The sequence below is a fragment of the Mobula birostris genome, chromosome 8 (genome assembly GCF_030028105.1).
Source record: "Mobula birostris isolate sMobBir1 chromosome 8, sMobBir1.hap1, whole genome shotgun sequence".
Taxonomy (NCBI): Eukaryota; Metazoa; Chordata; class Chondrichthyes; order Myliobatiformes; family Myliobatidae; genus Mobula; species Mobula birostris.
In genome coordinates, this window is record NC_092377.1 from 161,417,435 (window position 1) to 161,434,273 (window position 16,839).

Consider the following 16,839-nt stretch of genomic DNA (forward strand, 5'->3'; position numbering starts at 1 on the left):
GGGTGAATCTAGGACCAGGGGAATGGCCTCAGAATAGAGGGACGTCATTTCGAACTGTGATGAGAAATAATTTCTTTAGCTCGAGGGTGGTGAACCTGTGGAATTCATTGCCACGGACAGCTGTGGAGACTGTGTCATTGAGAATATTTAAAGCAGAGCTTGATGGGGAGGAACCAGAAGAATGGGATTGAGAGGGATAATAAATCAGCCATGATGGAATGGCGGAGCAGAATCGATGGACCGAGTGGCCTAATTCTGCTCCTGTATCTTATGGTCTTACAATCTTGCTACCTGGTCACAACAGTTGCGACAGTGTAATTGAAGCAGCGGTAGGTTTAACTCACTGACTACGCAGGTGTGGCACTGTTATCACTGACCTCTCTTGTGTCACCAGGGGTACCGAACTGGCTACGCATACAGGCACCCGATCGTTCAGGAGAAGACGAGGCACAAGAGCGAGGTGGAGATCCCGGCCACCGTCACCGCGTTCACCTTCGAGGAGGACGATCTTCCGCACCACCCGCTCAGGCATCACAGTCAGAAACAGCAGAAGGAGAAGAGCCGATGGCTGAACTCTCCCAACACCTACCTGCGCGTCAGTGCCAACGAAGAGCCTCCGGGAGGTCCCAGTAGTCCTCGGGCTAAGACCGCGGTAAGGAGCTGGATCGTTAGGGCTCTGCCTGTGTGTGTGTGTGCACACGCGCGTGCCTGTGTTGTATCCTGTCCCCATGCTGTATAACGAGTCAGGGAGGAAGAATTTCTTCACCCAGAACAGAGTTAATCTTTACAATGTTTTTTCTGATTCATTTATTTTTAGTTAGCAATCCAGCACAGTACAGGCCCTTCTGGCTCAGTGAGCCCGCACCTCCCAGTTACGCCTTACTTACTCACTGCCCGTTAACCCACTGGTGTTTAGGGTAGCAAAGAAAGTCTTCTATCCCTTTCTGCTCTTGGCCACGTTCTCTATCATGTCCCAGGTGTGCCTCGGGGTCCTCAGTCACAGTCAGATGTAGAAGGATCCTTCACTGCTGTTTCTATAACAATTGTTTTTTCTTGACCAGTCAGGGTTGTTGGCCCTGAGCCGAGCCCTCAAACCTGGAGGACCAATAGACCATTCTTAGTATGGCCTCTACCTTTTCACCTCCCCCTCCCTTTCCCTATCCCTATGTCACTCTGCCCCCTCCCCCAGCTGCCTATCATCTCCCTCATGGTTCCACCTCCTTCTACTACCCATTGTGTTTTCCCCTATGCCTTCTTCACCTTTCCTGCCTCCCTTCCCTCACCGCTTTATCTTTCCCCTTATTGGTTTTTCACCTGGAATCTACCAGCCTTCTCCTTCCCACCCTCCCCCCACCTTCTTTATAGGGCCTCTTCCCCCTCCCTCTACAGTCCTGACGAAGGGTTCCAGCCCGAAACGTCGACTGATCGTTTCCACGGATGCTGCCCGACTTGCTGAGTTCCTCCACCGTGTTGTGAGTGTTGCTTTGACCCCAGCATCTGCAGGGTGTTTTGTGTTTACTCTTTTCACCTGTTTGGCAGAGGTGACCCTACTAAGAACCAACACACAGAGCCCTGGCTCCAGTTAACTTCGCTCTCTGGGTCATTGAGGCACACAAGCCACGAAACCCAGCGAGAAGGTTGTGGACCTCCTGGAGGCCAATGACATCCCGTGTGACCAGTTAACCTGCTAACCCATGTGTGTCCAGACTATGGGAGGAAACCGGAGCACCCGGAGGAAACCCATGTGGTCACTGGGAGAACGTACAAACTCCTTACAGACAGCAGCGGAATTGAACCCGGGTCCCTGGGTCTGTAACAGCGTCAGGCTACCGAGCCTCCCAATTTCCTACCCAGCAGAGCTGTGCAGGCTCAGTTGCTGAACGTGCTCAAGTCAGATTAGCAGATGTATTATTTATTAAAGGGAGTGGGGTTATTGTAGGAAGGCAGGGCAACCGGCCTGTAGCCCTGCTGTTTTCTTTATGTTCAAAGCTCGAAGTTTAGGTTAAATGTAGCATCAAAGTACATATAAGGTGGCAGGATGGAGATACATCTCTACCAAAGGAGGTATAAGGTGCTCCTTCCCTCCAAAATGCTGGAGGAACTCAGCAGGTCAGGCAGCATCTATGGAACTGAGCGAACAGTCAATGTTTTAGGATGAAACTCTTCAGAACTGAGAAGGAAGGGGGAATGTGCCAGAATAAAAAGACGGGGGGGGGGGGGGAGGGAGGGAGACTAGCTGGAAGTTGATAGGTGAAGCCAGGTGGGTGGGAAAGGTCAAGGGCTGGAGAGGAAGGAACCTGATAGGAGAGGAGAGTGGACCGTAGGAGAAAGGGGAAGGAGGAGGGCCACCAGGGGATGGTGATTGGCAAGTGAGAAGAGGTTAGAGGTCAAAGCCCACCATTATGAACACCTTCAAAAATTGGTGCCTCAAAAAGGCAGCATCCATCATTAAGGACCACCAGCATCTGGGACATGCTCTCTTCTCAATTACTGCCGTTGGGGAGGAAGTATAGGAGCCTGACGATGGATATTAAATGTTTTAAAGACAGCTTCTTCCCCTTCAAGAGCAGATTTCTGAATGGTCCATGGACACTGCCTCACTATTCCACTTTTTCACTTTATTTATTTATGTTTTTATTTATTTTAACTTACAGTAATTTTTACATCACGTGCTGTGATGCTGGGGCGTCGGGTTGGAGATATGTCTCTACCAAAGGAGGTGTAAGGCTCTCCTTCCCTCCACTGGCCTGTAGGTCACCCTTGGGCATGGTGTAGCACCTGCTTAGCCCCCTGATCAGGGTCACGTGAAACCATGGGAGCAGGTGGTGGACGGTCGTACGAGCAGCTGGTGCATATCACAAGTCCTGGTTATGCGACCACTGACGCCAGGCAGACAATCTCTGAAGAGTATTGATAATGACTGGGGTCACGCGTCTTGTAAAGACACTGCCCAGAAGAAGGCAATGGCAAACCACTTCTGTAGAAAAAGACTGGCAAGGACAATCATGGTCATGGAAAGACGATGCTCCCCTCCGTCATACAATACGACACATAAGGAACGAGCGATATGTCGCCATGCTCCCCTAAGATTCATTTTTCTTGCGGGCATTCGCAGTAGGTGCAAAGAACCAGTGAAAAACTGCAGACCCAGAGACTGAGCAAAAGGAACCAAAGCTCCGTTTCTGCCAGGTTAAGCAGCAAGTGCAGGTTCAGGTGACGAGTGAACATTAATGCAAAAAAAACAACCTTGCCCATGGGAGGAGGCTGTAAACAGCATCAGGTGTGGCGGCACCTTGCACTCTCCATCTCAGCTGAATCCGGGACGATGGGGAGGGCGGGATCTGCACCCGGGATGGAGCACCGCTCCGTGAAATGGTGAAGGAGATCGCAATCAGTCGCCAGCTGCTCTTTCAGAATCAGAGTCAGGTTTAATATCACTGGCATAATGTTGTGAAATTTGTCGTTATGCAGCAGCTACTGTGCAATACATTTAAAAAAAACTATAAATTACATTTAGAAAAATGTATAAAATTAAGTTTAAAAAAAAGGTGAGGTACTATTGATGGGTTGGTTCATTGTCCATTCAGAATTCTGATGGAAGAAGGGGAGATGCAGTTCCTAAAATGTTGAGTTTGTGTTAGGAGTCCTGTACCTCCTCTCCGATGATAGCAAGGAGAAGAGGGCATGTCCTGGGTGATGGAGGCCGCCTTTGAAAATGCCCTGGATGCTGGGGAGGCTAGTGCCCACGATGGAGCTGGCTGACTTCACAAATTTCTGTAGCATTTTCCAATCCTGTGCAGCGGCCCCTCCACGCCGGGCAGTGACACAGCCAGTTAGACTGGTTCTAACCAGCGCATTCTGTGGGAAGACCAAGGCGAAGTGGAGGGCTGCTGGCACGTGGCACTGTGGGTCCTACAGGAAGACTGTGGTAGAAGGAGCCTGGGCCTACGACACGACCTCAGCTGTCACTGTGGAGCCGGTGATTCATCCCCTCCAGGAGCTGAAGGACACAGATCATCAGGGGCGTCTAATTTCCAGCCATTTATATCAACGTTCAAAGTAAATGTTTCATCAAAGTACATATATGTCACCATATACAACCCTGAGTTTCATTTTCTTGAGGGCATACTCAATAAATCTATAGAATAATAACCATAACAGAATCAAGGAAAGACCGCCCAACTTGGGCTTTCAAAGTAGCTGATAAAAGATTAAAGGGTTAGTGCTGTGTACAAGGCCAGCCTGTGTGGGACTGTGCAGACACACAATCCCTGAGAGAGGTGTCAGTCGCCAAGATCCCTCCCTCCCTGCTGCATTGCAGTGGTGTTCACACTGACTGTCTCCAGCGCCCTCTTGTGGCTGCTAGTACCAATAGAATTTTAAATCAAGGTCAAAATCGAGTTGACTATTGTCATGTTCACATTTTATTTACTGATTGAAGTACAGTGTGGAATAGGCCTCTTCAAGCCATGCCACCCAGCAACCCCCAATTTAACCCTAGCCTAATCAAATTATGGGACAATTTACAATGACCAATTAACCTACTAACCAGTATGTCTTTCGACTGTAGGAGATATCAGAATCAAGTTTAATATCACCAGAATGTTGTGAAATTTGTTGTCTTTGCAACAGTAGTACATTGTAATACTTAATAATGGAAATAAAAAGAATTACAGTAATATATACAGTGCTTATAAAAAGTATTCACTCCCCCCTTGGAAGTTTTCATGTTTTATTGTTTTACACGTTGAATCACAGTGGATCTAATTTGGCTTTTTTTGACACTGATCAACAGAAAAAGACTCTTTCGTGTCAAAGTGAAAGCAGATCTCAGATCTCTACAAAGTGATATAAATAAATTACAAATATAAAACACAAAATAAATTAATTGCTTAAGTATTCACCCTCTCCCCACTTAATATGACACACCAAATGAGCACTAGCACAGCCAATTGGTTTTAGAAGTCACATAATTAGTTAAGTGATCTGTTTTTGGAGACCTGTGTGCAGTCAAGGTATCTCAATCTATTGTAGTAAAAATACACCTGTGTCTGGAAGATCAAACCACTGGTGAGTCAGTATCCTGGCAAAAACTACACCATGAAGACAAAAGAATACTCCAAGCAACTCTGAAAAGATATTGAAAAGCACAAATCAGGAGCTGGATACAAGAAAATTTCCAAGTCACTGAATGTCCCTTGGAGTACAATTAAATTAATCAGGAAATGGAAAGTATATGGCACAGCTGTAAATCTGCCTAGAACAGGGCATCCTCAAAAACTGAGTGATCGTGCAAGAAGGGGACTAGTGAGGGAGGCCACCAAGAGACCTGTGACAACTCTGGAGGAGTTACAAGCTTCAGTGACTGAGGTGGGAGAGACTGCACATACAACTGTTGCCCGGGTGTTTCACCAGTCACAGCTTTATGGGAGCGAGGCAAAGAGAAAGCCACTGTTGAAAAAACATCACTGCTTTTGAACACAAATGCATGCAACTAATGCTGCTTAAAAACTGATTGCTCTGATCATGGTCTAGTGTCTAAAAGCCACGTAAGCGCACGTGACTGTTGATAGTTCGAAACTGGCAACAGTCCCCTGTCCCAATTAAGTGACATTGTGTCCCAAATAAACAAAGGTAATCCTGGCTATCTTTCTTAAGAGTTGTCCCAAATAAGAGGCTATCCCGAGAAAATTGATGGCCCAGTTAACTAGGATCTGTTGTATTCAGTTGAAGGCTGCATTGAAACTTTGCTTATGGAGGGGGCATTGTGGATTTTCCTGGGTAGTTGTTGGTCTTGTCCACTGGTACAGATTCAGGATTGGAGGGTGGGTGTTTAGGGTAGGGACACACATGGGAGGGTGGGGGGGGGGAATAGGGACACAGTCTGTCCCATCACCACTATTCTAAGGTCAACACTGCTGCCTGGTTTCAGCAGTTAGCCGGTTAGCCGTCTCCGGTGAAACGTAACCATATTTGCAGTTGTTCAAGTTATTGTTAAGACAATGGGTAATCGGCTTCTCCATTGAGTCTTTCAGTGAATAGCTGAGGAATTTAACAAGTGAAATGCTTGGCAATGGATTTCTCTTCATTTGATTCAAACATGGAAAGAGACCATGTGCTCCCCTGCCTCTTGTCCACCAATGCATCCTGTCCAACGTGTCCACCACTATGCCGCGGCCCAGGTATCTGCCGTTGCACCTGCCATTCATCCTCCAGTGTTCCCTGACAGAGCTCCCACCCTCAGGTGTCTGCCGCTGCACCCTGCCACTTGTCCGGCAGTATTCCCTCCGGCAGGTGGGCCACTGCTGCCCCTGCCAGAGTTCCTGCGGTGCTGCTGCCCCTGGCATCCACTGATGAACTCTGAAAGTGCTCCAGTGATGCCTGCCATTGTACTGTGGTTTCTGGGTGCCAGGGTTCTTCGCTGGTACCTTTGTGTCCTCTGCCAGTGCACTCTGACGTTAACTTGACAGGGACAGTGAACCTGTAGGAAATGGCTGTGGAAATAATGTTCTCCTCTTTTGATTTGAAACAGTGGCTGAAGGCTGACGAGGCCAAGAAACCCAGCAGCGGAACTCCGATCAAGATCGAGACTCCCAACCAGTTTGTGCCTCTTTTTACAGACCCCCGGGAAGTGCTGGAAACGAGGAATAAGGCAAGATTATGTCAGAGCGTTTCTGTCACTGTCATGTTAAAGTTTTTTGTATCCTGAACAAGACCATTAGACATTGGAGCAGAACTAGGCCATTCAGCCCATCGAGTCTGCTCTGCCGTTTGATCAACTCTGACATGATCAACCCCATTCAAGAATGACAGCTTCCAATCCTGCTGTTGTCAGTGTATGTACCACCAGGGTCAAATACATTTCCGTCCCTCTGTTATCAGTGTCTGTACCACCAGGGTCAAACACATCTTCAGTCCCTCCGTTATCAGTGTATGTACCACCAGGGTCAAGTACGTCTTCAGTCCCTCTGTTATCAGTGTATGTACCACCAGGGTCAAAGACAGTTTCCCTCCCACAGTTACCAGACTCTTGAACAGACACTAAATGATGAGTGCATTTCTCCCAGTCTCTGTCACTGTGGCCCCTACACTCTATTTGTCTGTGTGCACTGCACTTTCTGTGCTGCTGCAACACTCTATTGTGTTTCTCTTTTACTCCCTCAGAGTAATTATATAAGGTATGATCTGTCTGGGTGGTACTCAAAACAAGCGTTTTGCTTTCGGTTTATTATTGTGACATACTGAGATGCATGAAAAGCTTGTCTTGCTTACTGGTACAGAGAAAGTGCACTGCAGGTTAACCATAAGGTGCAAGGTCATAACAAGGCAGATTGTGAGGTCGACTGGCAAATTTATCATACTCGTCATCATCATCATTATGTGCCGTGTTGTATGACGTGGGTGATCATGGTCTTTCCATGACCATGATTGCCCTTGGCAAATTTCTCTACAGAAGAAGTTTGCCATTGCCTTCTTCTGGGAATGCCTTAATGAGACGGGTGACCCCAGCCATTATCAATACTCTTCAGAGATTGTCTGCCTGGTGTCCACCACCTGCTCCCGTGGCTTCATGTGACCCTGTTTCGGTTGGGGGTGGGGGGAGGAGGGTGTTGCTTTCAGGTACTACAACCTGCCCAAGGGTGATCTGCAGACTAGCGGAGGGAAGGAGTGCCTTACATCTCCTTTGGTAGAGATGTATCTCCAGCCCGGCACACGTCAGGATAATCAAGGACACGACCCACCCAGCCAACGCACTTTTCGTCCCTCTTCCCTCCGGGAGAAGGCTCAGGAGCTTGAAGACTCGTACGGCCAGATTTGGGAACAGCTTCTTTCCAACTGTGATAAGACTGCTGAACAGATCCTGACCCGGATCTGGGCCGTACCCTCCAAATATCCGGACCTGCCTCTCAGTTTTTTTGCACTACTGTACTTTCCATTTTCTATTTTCTATTTATGATTTATAATTTAAATTTTTAATACTTACCATTGATTTGTAATCCAGGGAGCGGGAAGCGCAGAATCAAATATCACTGTGATGATTGTACGTTCTAGTATCAATTGTTTGGCGACAATAAAGTATAAAGTTAGGAAACTACTTAATAGTCTTTTACAGTGGGGTAGAAGCTGTCCTTGAGCCTGGTGGTACGTGCTTTGAGGCTTTTGTATCTTCTGCCCGGTGGAAGAAGGGGAAGAGAGAAAGTCTGGGATGGGTGGGGTCTGATTGTGCTGCCTGCTTTACAGAGGCAGCAAAAAGTGCAGACAGATCCCAGAGAGGGGGAGGCTGTTTTCCGCGATGTGCTGAGGTACTGCGGAGACCTTCAGTGATGGTGGGGCCAAGGGTGAGCTACTGCTTGAGGTTGCCCGCTGTGTAGCTGGGCCCATGGGGTGGGTTATCGGCGCATACGGTTCCTGAAGGTTGCTGTTTAACCTCTAGATCCGAGAGCTGAACCGGCAGGATATGAAGTCAGCGGGACCACAGTCACAGCTACTGGCAGGCGTCATCACGGAAAAGAGCCGCAGCCCGGTGAGTCAGTCCCAGGGATCAGTCGCACTTCCTTGCCCCAGTAGAGCGGTTGAGTGCTGTCAGGGTGACTCGCCAACACTTGTATACAGGGGCAATGCTAAAATGGTTAGAATGTGTTCGATTGGCCGAATGGCTCCATTTGGGGCTTTAAATTTTGACGTATTGTTTCAGATCAATTTCTAGCGTCACCTCAGCAGTGTGTGTGTGTGTGTGTGTTTGTACTGCGTATCTGTGCATTTGCACGTGAATGCATGTGTCCACATCTGTGCATGTGTGTGTGCATGTAAATGTGTGAGTGTGTGTGCACGCGCACGTGTTCAAGAGTGTGTATGCGTGTGTGCAAATAAAAGAAAACTTAGCTGTATTTCTCACATTTACATCAAAACATGCGTTAAAATGCATCATTTGCGCCGACGACCAACGCAGTCCGAAGATGTGCTGGGCAGCGCACAATTCCACCATGCTTTCGGTGCCAACGTGGCATGCCCACAACTTACTAACTCTGTCCCGCACGTCCCAGGGCTGGGCAGTATATTAACTATGTGCATTGTTTACATCAGTCTGCAGAAGGAATGCTTCCTTCAGAGGCCCAGGCTGCGACCGAGCGGGATCGACAGGCGCTTGAGCAGGAGCCTGAGCCCCCGAACCCGTTCAACGAGCTCACCGACCAGGAACTGGAGGAATACAAGAGAGAGGTGGAGCGGAAACAGCTGGGGCTGGATGGTAATGTCTTCAGAGTCTCTTGTGGGGAAGCTGGCAAGTTCAGATTGAGTTATACTGCCCACCTCATCCATCCCCAACAGTGATAAACCCATCTGCCTGTAAACCTGTTTCTCTCCACTTCCCCATTCAAACATTTGTCCAGAGCAACACACACTAAACACTGGAGGAACTCAGTAGGTCAGGCAGCATCTATGAAAGTGAGTAAACAGTTGACATTTCAGGCCGAGACCCTTCACCTAGATTGGAAAGGAAGGAGTAGAATGGCTTACCCATCACCTGTCCCTGGTTCCCCACCTCTTTCCCCTCATTCTGTAGTCTACTCCCTCTCCTATTAGGTTGCTTCTTCAGTCAGTTACATCTCCCTCCTATCATATCCCAGTTTCTTATTTCATCCCCCCCATCCCATCCACCTTCCTCCTCACCTGGTCTCACCTATCACCTGCCAGCTTGACTCCCTCCTCCCACCAACTTATTCTGTCAAAAAATTCTGCCCCTTTATATCTTCTTCCATTATCTCTCTCATCTCCCCCCTCTCTCTCACATTACCCTCTCTCTCTCTCATCCTCACCTCTCTGTCTCATTGCCACCTCCCTCCCTCTCTCCCTCTCTCTTGCTCTCTCACTCTGACTCTGTCATCCCCCCTCTCTCTCTCATTACCCCTCTCTGTCATCCTCACCTCTCTGTCTCATCGCCACCTCCCTCTCCCTCTCCCTCTCTCTCTCTCGCTCTCTCTCACTCTCACTCTGTCATCCCCTTCTCTCTCTCATTACCCTCTCTCTCCCCTCTCTCATCCTCCTCTCTCTATATACCCCTCTCCCTTCTCTCTCCCCTCTTTCTATCTCATCCCCACTCTCTCTGTCATACCCTCTCTCTCGTCCCTTCCCTCTCTTTCTCTTTCTCATCCCTTCTCTCTCCCTCTCATCCCCATGCACTTTCTCTCTCCTCCCCTCTCTCTCACATCCTCTCCCTCTTCTGCCCCCTCAATTTCTTCCCTTCCCCTCCCCCTCACCCCTCTCTCCCTTCCTCTCCCCCTCACCCCTCTCCTCCCCTCCACTCTCCTTTCCCATTCCTCCCCCTCTCCTTCTTCCCCTCCGCCTCCCTTCCTCCCCCTCCCCTGTTCCTCCTCCCCTCCTCCCCTTCCACTCTCCGCCTCTCTCTTTCTCTCACTCCCTTTCCCTTCCATGAGAGACTTCGGGGTATTTATGGGATCACGGTGGTCATACGAGAGGACAGGTAAAAGATGTTTCTGTACTGTGCAACTGCACAACTTGAGAGACTGTGATCTAGCATATTGTTGTTGAATAGATGGGCTAGCTTAAAGGGCAAGGGCCGAATGGCCAACACCCGCTCCTATTTCTTCCTTACCTACCCTTTAACAATGATGTAAATGCACATTATTGTTGTTGAGCAACGCACACAAAATGCTGGAGGAACTCAACAGGTCAGGCAGCATCTATGGAAATGAATAAACCATCAGCATTCATTTCTTCAGGACTGGAAAGGGAGGTGAAGGTGCCGGAATATAAAGGTGGGAGGAGGGGAAGGAGGATAGCTGGAGGGTGATAGGTGAAGCCAGGTGGGTGGGAAAGGTAAAGGGCTGGAGGAGAAGGAATCTGATAGGAGACGAGAGTGGACCATAGGAGAAAGGGGAGAAGGAGGGGCACCTGGGGGTGGTGAGGAGGAGAGGTTAGAGACCAGAGTGGGGAATAGAAGAAGGGGGGGGGAGTGGAAGAAATAAAAATTACCAGAAGGAGAAATCGATGTTCATGCCATCAGGTGGGAGGCTACCCAGATGGAATATAGGTGTTGGTCCTCCACTCTGAGAGTGGCCTCATTGTGGCATGAGAGGAGGCCATGGACTGACATGTCAACATGGGAACAGGATTAGGAATTAAAGTGGGTGACCACCGGGAAATTCTGCTTTTGGTGGCTGGAGCGGAGGTGCTTGACAAAGCGGTCCCCCAATTTACATTCAGTCTCTTCTATATAGAAGGGGCTACATCAGGAGTACTGGATACGATAGATAACCCTTACACATGCACAGGTGAAGTGTTGCCTCACCTGGAAGGACTGTTTGGGGCACTGAATGGAGGCGTACAGGCAGGTGTAGCGTTTCTGCCGCCCGCGGGGATAAGTGCCGGGTGGGAGATGAAAGGACAAGGGAATCATGGCGGCAGCGAACTTGTTAAAGTTGAGCTGGATCCTTGACTGTCCTTCAAAGTTTGAAGTAATCTCCGCATGAGACTGGACTAAAGTACAAGCTGATCTGACGTAGACATCAACAGACTGACTACTTTGCACACAGGTCCAGATGAGGAGGATACCTCGGCAGGGATTTCTCCTCTGAAGACCCCTCTCACTTCGCCAGCTAAGTCACCCACGTCTCCCAGGTCACCAGGAGGTAAGCCATGGATGGGTAGGTCTCTGTCAGTTCAAAAGATAGATCATTGTAAATGTATCAATGACCTTGAAAGGATTGATCAGAAATTTCCCATCTATTCCCCATGTGGATACCCGGTCTATTACTCCCAATGTGGACTCTGGAGTGTGCATATACAGTTTCCGATGTAGATTTCCAATCTATCATTCCCAGTATACAGTCCGATATTTTCTTGAATCTGAAATTCTGGTGTTCTCTGTAAGGACCCCAGACGCGCGCTGTTTAATTTGTTATTATTTCTCAACAGGGTTTCCTTGCAGGTTTGATGCTTCGGTGTGTCTTTGCTCGCTGCAGTGTTTGTTTGCCTTGTGCTGTGTGTTGTGATTTCTCCGCACTCTTTTCCGATGGGAAATAAGAAGCATTTTTTTTCTTCTGCAGCCAGCAGCCTTGCTCCGAGACTGATGCACGGTTTCTGACCGCAGGACAGCAGCCGCTGAGGGCCGGTTCCCTCTCTGACCCCGAGCCTGTCCGTTCTCTCGGGGGGTGGGGGGGGAGTCAGGGCAGCTCATCACCAGAGCTGTTGCTCCTTTTGCAGGCCAGCGCCAGTATTTGGCTCTTGGCGGTTCTCTGACCCATCTCTGCCCCGTGGGGTTGGACTTCGATTCTCTCCTGCAAATGGCTGATGGATATGAAATGGTGGGGAGATGGAGTGCATCATAGCCAAGCCCCAAGCGACAGTTAAAAGTTGCTGGTGAACGCAGCAGGCCAGGCAGCATCTCTAGGAAGAGGTACAGTCGACGTTTCAGGCCGAGACCCTTCATCAGGACTAACTGAAAGAAAAGATAGTAAGAGATTTGAAAGTGGGAGGGGAAGGGGGAGATCCAAAATGATAGGAGAAGATAAATACATGGCTAAGGAGATGGTGCAGGAGGGAGGGCTTCATGTTTCTGGACAATTGGGCTTTGTTCCAGGGAAGGTGGGACCTGTTCCAATGGGATGGTTTGCACCTGAACTGGAGGGGGACTAACATCCTTGCAGGTAGATTTGCTAGTGCTGCTCCAGGGGGTTTAAACTAGATTTGCAGGGGGAGGGGAACCAGAGTGTTAGAGCAGATAGTGAGCTGGAGGAGGATAAATGTCACGTGAGGACTGCATGTATAGACAGAAATCAAAGGTTTGTACGTGATAGAAATGTTCTCAGGTGCATCTATTTTGGGCCAAGAGCCTTCATCTAACTACAAAGTTGTTACGAAGTCGTTAATCCTGACAAAGGGTCTCAGCCTGAAACGTCGACTGTACCTCTTCCTATAGATGCTGCCTGGCCTGCTGCGTTCACCAGCAACTTTTATGTGTGTTGCTTCGAAATTCCAGCATCTGCAGATTTCCTCGTGTTTGCCCAAGCGACAATTCACAGGTTGGGAAATAACAGTGAGAATTCCGGGGTTTTGGCCGTCTCTGCGGGCTGTGGAAATGGTTCCAATTCTCAGCGCATTCCTCTGATCACCAACCCCCAAAAACACACATCAGGCTAGTGACCTCAGCATGAAGCGAAAGCAGAGGCCGCTTGTGTGCAGGGTCACAAAGCCACACAGCACAGAAACAGGCCTTGCAGCCCATCGAGTCTGTGCAGGCCGAGATGCACCTTCGTTTTACACTGAACCACTCTAACCCATTCTGTTCTCCCACTATTCCCACAATTCCCCTTCACCTACACGCTTGGAGATGGTCAAAACCCCAGAATTCTCACTGTCATTTTCCAACACAGATTCCACCCCTCGCCTACACACTTGCAAAATTTACAGCCGCCGACTTAACCCACCAACCCACAGGCCTTTGGGAAACCGGAGCACCCGGTAGCTTTGACATTCCCCTGATTTGGTGAACTGTGCCATCTTACGCTCCAGCCCCTATTGGCATCCCCAGAGAGTCAGACAGCTCAGGCAAAGGCCCTTCGGCCCCCCATCTCTGTACTGTCCATTCAATACCCATCCCAATCCTCCACTTTGCTGCACCCCACCCTCTGCAGCTCCCCGCTTCTAAAGCTCCACCCCCCACCAGTACAACCTTACAGCGGACAATTAACCCACCAATTCACATATCTCCTGCTTTCCAGAGGGCTCACATCATTTTCCCTAGTAACTTTTAACAAAGCTTTCTGGTGAATTTCAGGACAAGTCGTGGCCAGTTGATGGGAGATGTTGAAGCGGGGGGAGTGGGGGTGTCACCTAGTGTTCAAATGAGTAGAAGTTCTGGACAAAACCTCACACTTTCTGTCCACATTCCTGTTTGCCAGGGAGTCCAAAGCGAGCGCCTCCCACTGTGTTGAAGCTACTGGGGGGGGGGGGAGGCGAAAAGTGGGGGGCTTCACTGTTTGACTGAAATACAATGCTTCTCCATTCTTCTGTGGTTGTGTGGTGATGTCTGCTGCTTTTCAAACGTGGCCATCCTGTTCCATTCTTGTTCTCTTTTTTTTTTCTCCCTTTCGTTTGGCTCACGCTAAAAGGAGTTCCTCATGACACTGAGTACTTGTCATTGTAGTAAGTATACTATTCAACCCACTCCCCACCCCCTCCGTGCTATCGCCCCGGGAGACCCCAATCCCCCTCCTCGCCACCCCTTGCAGTCCTCGATATTCTCCTCCCCGGTCCCTGTGGCACAGCAGGGACGGTGCTGCAGGTCCTGTGGGTTCACTTGCTTCCGAAACGAGGGCACAAGGAGGCCATGCGTCCCAAACCACTGTCTGACGTTCTGCTGCTCTCCGGCTCAGCTCAACGCTGCCCCTCACTCAGTACCGAGGCTCTGGGGGTACTGCCCTGTGCGTTATCGTCCAATTGACACCTTTCCTACTGTAATAATGGTAGGCAGCCGTCGATCTCAGGGGATCGTGGGTTTGCGCCTCTGGTGGACTGTGTCCTCTCCAGGCCGCAAGCCTGGGCGGGAAGATTTGAAGAACTGGCTGTTGCCCTTGCAGTGGGTTCCCCCTCTCCACGTCACTGATGTAGTCCAAGGAAAGGGCAAGCGCCGATACAGCTGACACCAGTGTCGTCGCATACCATACCATAGAACGTAGAAAATATCACAGTGCAGGCCCTTCGGCCCACGATGTTGTGCTAACCTTTTAATTTACCCTATGATCAATCTAACCCTTCCCTCCCACATAACCTTCCATTTTTCTTTCATCTATGTGCCTATCTAAGACTCCCTTAAAAGTCTCTAATGTATCTGCCTCTACCGCCACCCCCAGGAGTGTGTTCCATGCACCTAATGCTCTCTGTATAAAAAAACTAGCGGTGAAATCCCTCCTATACCTTCCTCCAATCAGTTCTAAATTATGCCCCTCATATCACCCATTTCTGGCCCCCACTCTATCTATGCCTCTTATTATCTTACACAGCTCTATAAAGTCACCTCTCATTCTCCTTCATTCCAAAGAGAAAAGCCCTAGCTCGCTCAACCCGTGCTCACAAGACAAGCTGTCTTATCTGGGCAGCATCCTGTAAATTTTTTTGTAAATTTCCTCTGCACCCTCTCTAAAGCTTCTACATCTATTCTACAATGAGGCGACCAGAACTGAAGACAATACTCCAAGTGTGGTCTAACCAGGATTTTACAGAGCTGCAACATTACCTTGCAGTTCTTGAGCTCAGTTTCCTGACTAATGAAGGCCGACACACCATACGCCTTCTTAACCGCCTTATCAACTTGTGCAGTAACTTTGAGGGATCTATGGACGTGGTCTCCAAAATCCCTTTGTTCTCTCAGCCTGCTAGGAATCCTGCCATTAACCCTGTACTTTACCCTCAAAGTAAATTACTTCCCACTTCTCTGCCCTGCTTGGTATCCTATCACTGTCCCACTGTAATGTACGACAGCCTTTAATATTATCCACAACGCCACCAACTTTCGTGTCATCTGCAAATCGATGACCTCTGCTTTCACCAATTTTGCTCGTGACTCCCCTCCACACACACAATGCAGGGGAGGAAATATAAAGGCTTTATGCTGTTTAGACATTTTGAAAAGTTTAATTCTGTTGAACATGGGATTAATTTGGATGTCGAAATCGGGTTTTGATTATTGTAATATCGGATGAGTGGATTAACAAGCCACAACAGCACAATGCCTAGACGGACATCGCTTGCGAATGAACGCTGATTAGATTTATCCTGGGGCCATCTACTCACAATTCAATCATTTCTTACATTTCAATGTTTATGAATAGAATAGAAAAGGAAATATTGTCCAAATACTTTGCACCATCGTTTCACTTCTGGGGTGGAGAGGGGAGTTGGGGTGTGGGTGGTGGTGACAGTTCCAGATGAATGGGATAAAACTGCCCTCTGGATATTGGCCGTGACATTACTCACTGATCATAACATAAAAGTAGAACAGTACAGCACAGTACAGGCCCTTTGGCCTTCGATGTTGTGCCAACCTTTTAACCTACAAAATCAACCTAACCCTTCCCCCCACCTAGCTCTCCATTTCCCTATCATTCATGTGCCCATCTGAGAGTTTCCGAATGTCTTAGTGATTACCACTACCCCTTGCACTGTTAGAGGTACCTACCGCTCTCTGTGTAATTAAAAAAAACCCTTAAACTTTCCTTCACTCACCCTAAAAGGGTATCATAAGAATGTGAGACACAGGAGCAAAATTAGGCCATTCAGCCGATCAAGTCTGCTTCTCCATTTGATCATGCCTGATTTAATATCCCTCTCAACCCCGTTTTCCTGCCTTCTCCTCGTAGCCTTTGACTCTCTTACTAATCAAGAACCTATACTCAGTGAATTAGCCTCCACAGCCATCTGTGGCAATGAAATCATGGAATCACCACCCTCTAGCTAAAAGAACTCCTCCTCAAAAGGGATGTCCTCCTATCCTGAGGCTGTGCCCTCTTGTGCTAGACTTTCCCTCTACTGCAAACATGCTATATGAGTGACAGGGTGAGGATCTGTCTCTACCAAAGGAGGTGGAAGGAGCTCCTTCACTCCGCTAGCTTGCAGATCACCCTTGGGCAAGGTGTAGCATCTGCTTAGCTGTCCACCCCACCCCGAACAAGGTCATATCAAGCCATGAGCAGCTGGTGCATACCACAATTCCTGGTTATACGACCACTAACTAACGCACTGACACCAGGCAGACAATCTCTGACGGGTATTGATAATGGCTGGGGTCACCCATCTTGTAATGACACCGCCCAGAAGAAGGCA

The 16,839-nt window shown here is 48.8% G+C and overlaps 1 protein-coding gene across 5 annotated transcripts in view; it reads left to right on the forward strand.

Moving 5' to 3' along the window:
• Positions 1-16,839, forward strand: part of LOC140201881 (beta-adducin-like) — a 148,928-nt gene that overhangs the window by 123,647 nt on the left and 8,442 nt on the right. For 4 of the 5 annotated variants that reach the window (XM_072266645.1, XM_072266644.1, XM_072266643.1 and 1 more), the window contains 5 exons: positions 395-652; positions 6,533-6,652; positions 8,435-8,524; positions 9,085-9,247; positions 11,553-11,648. In XM_072266645.1, the coding sequence (XP_072122746.1) occupies positions 395-652; positions 6,533-6,652; positions 8,435-8,524; positions 9,085-9,247; positions 11,553-11,648 (727 nt within the window). The remainder of the gene's footprint in view (positions 1-394; positions 653-6,532; positions 6,653-8,434; positions 8,525-9,084; positions 9,248-11,552; positions 11,649-16,839) is intronic. The other variant, XM_072266647.1, reaches the window with a different exon arrangement.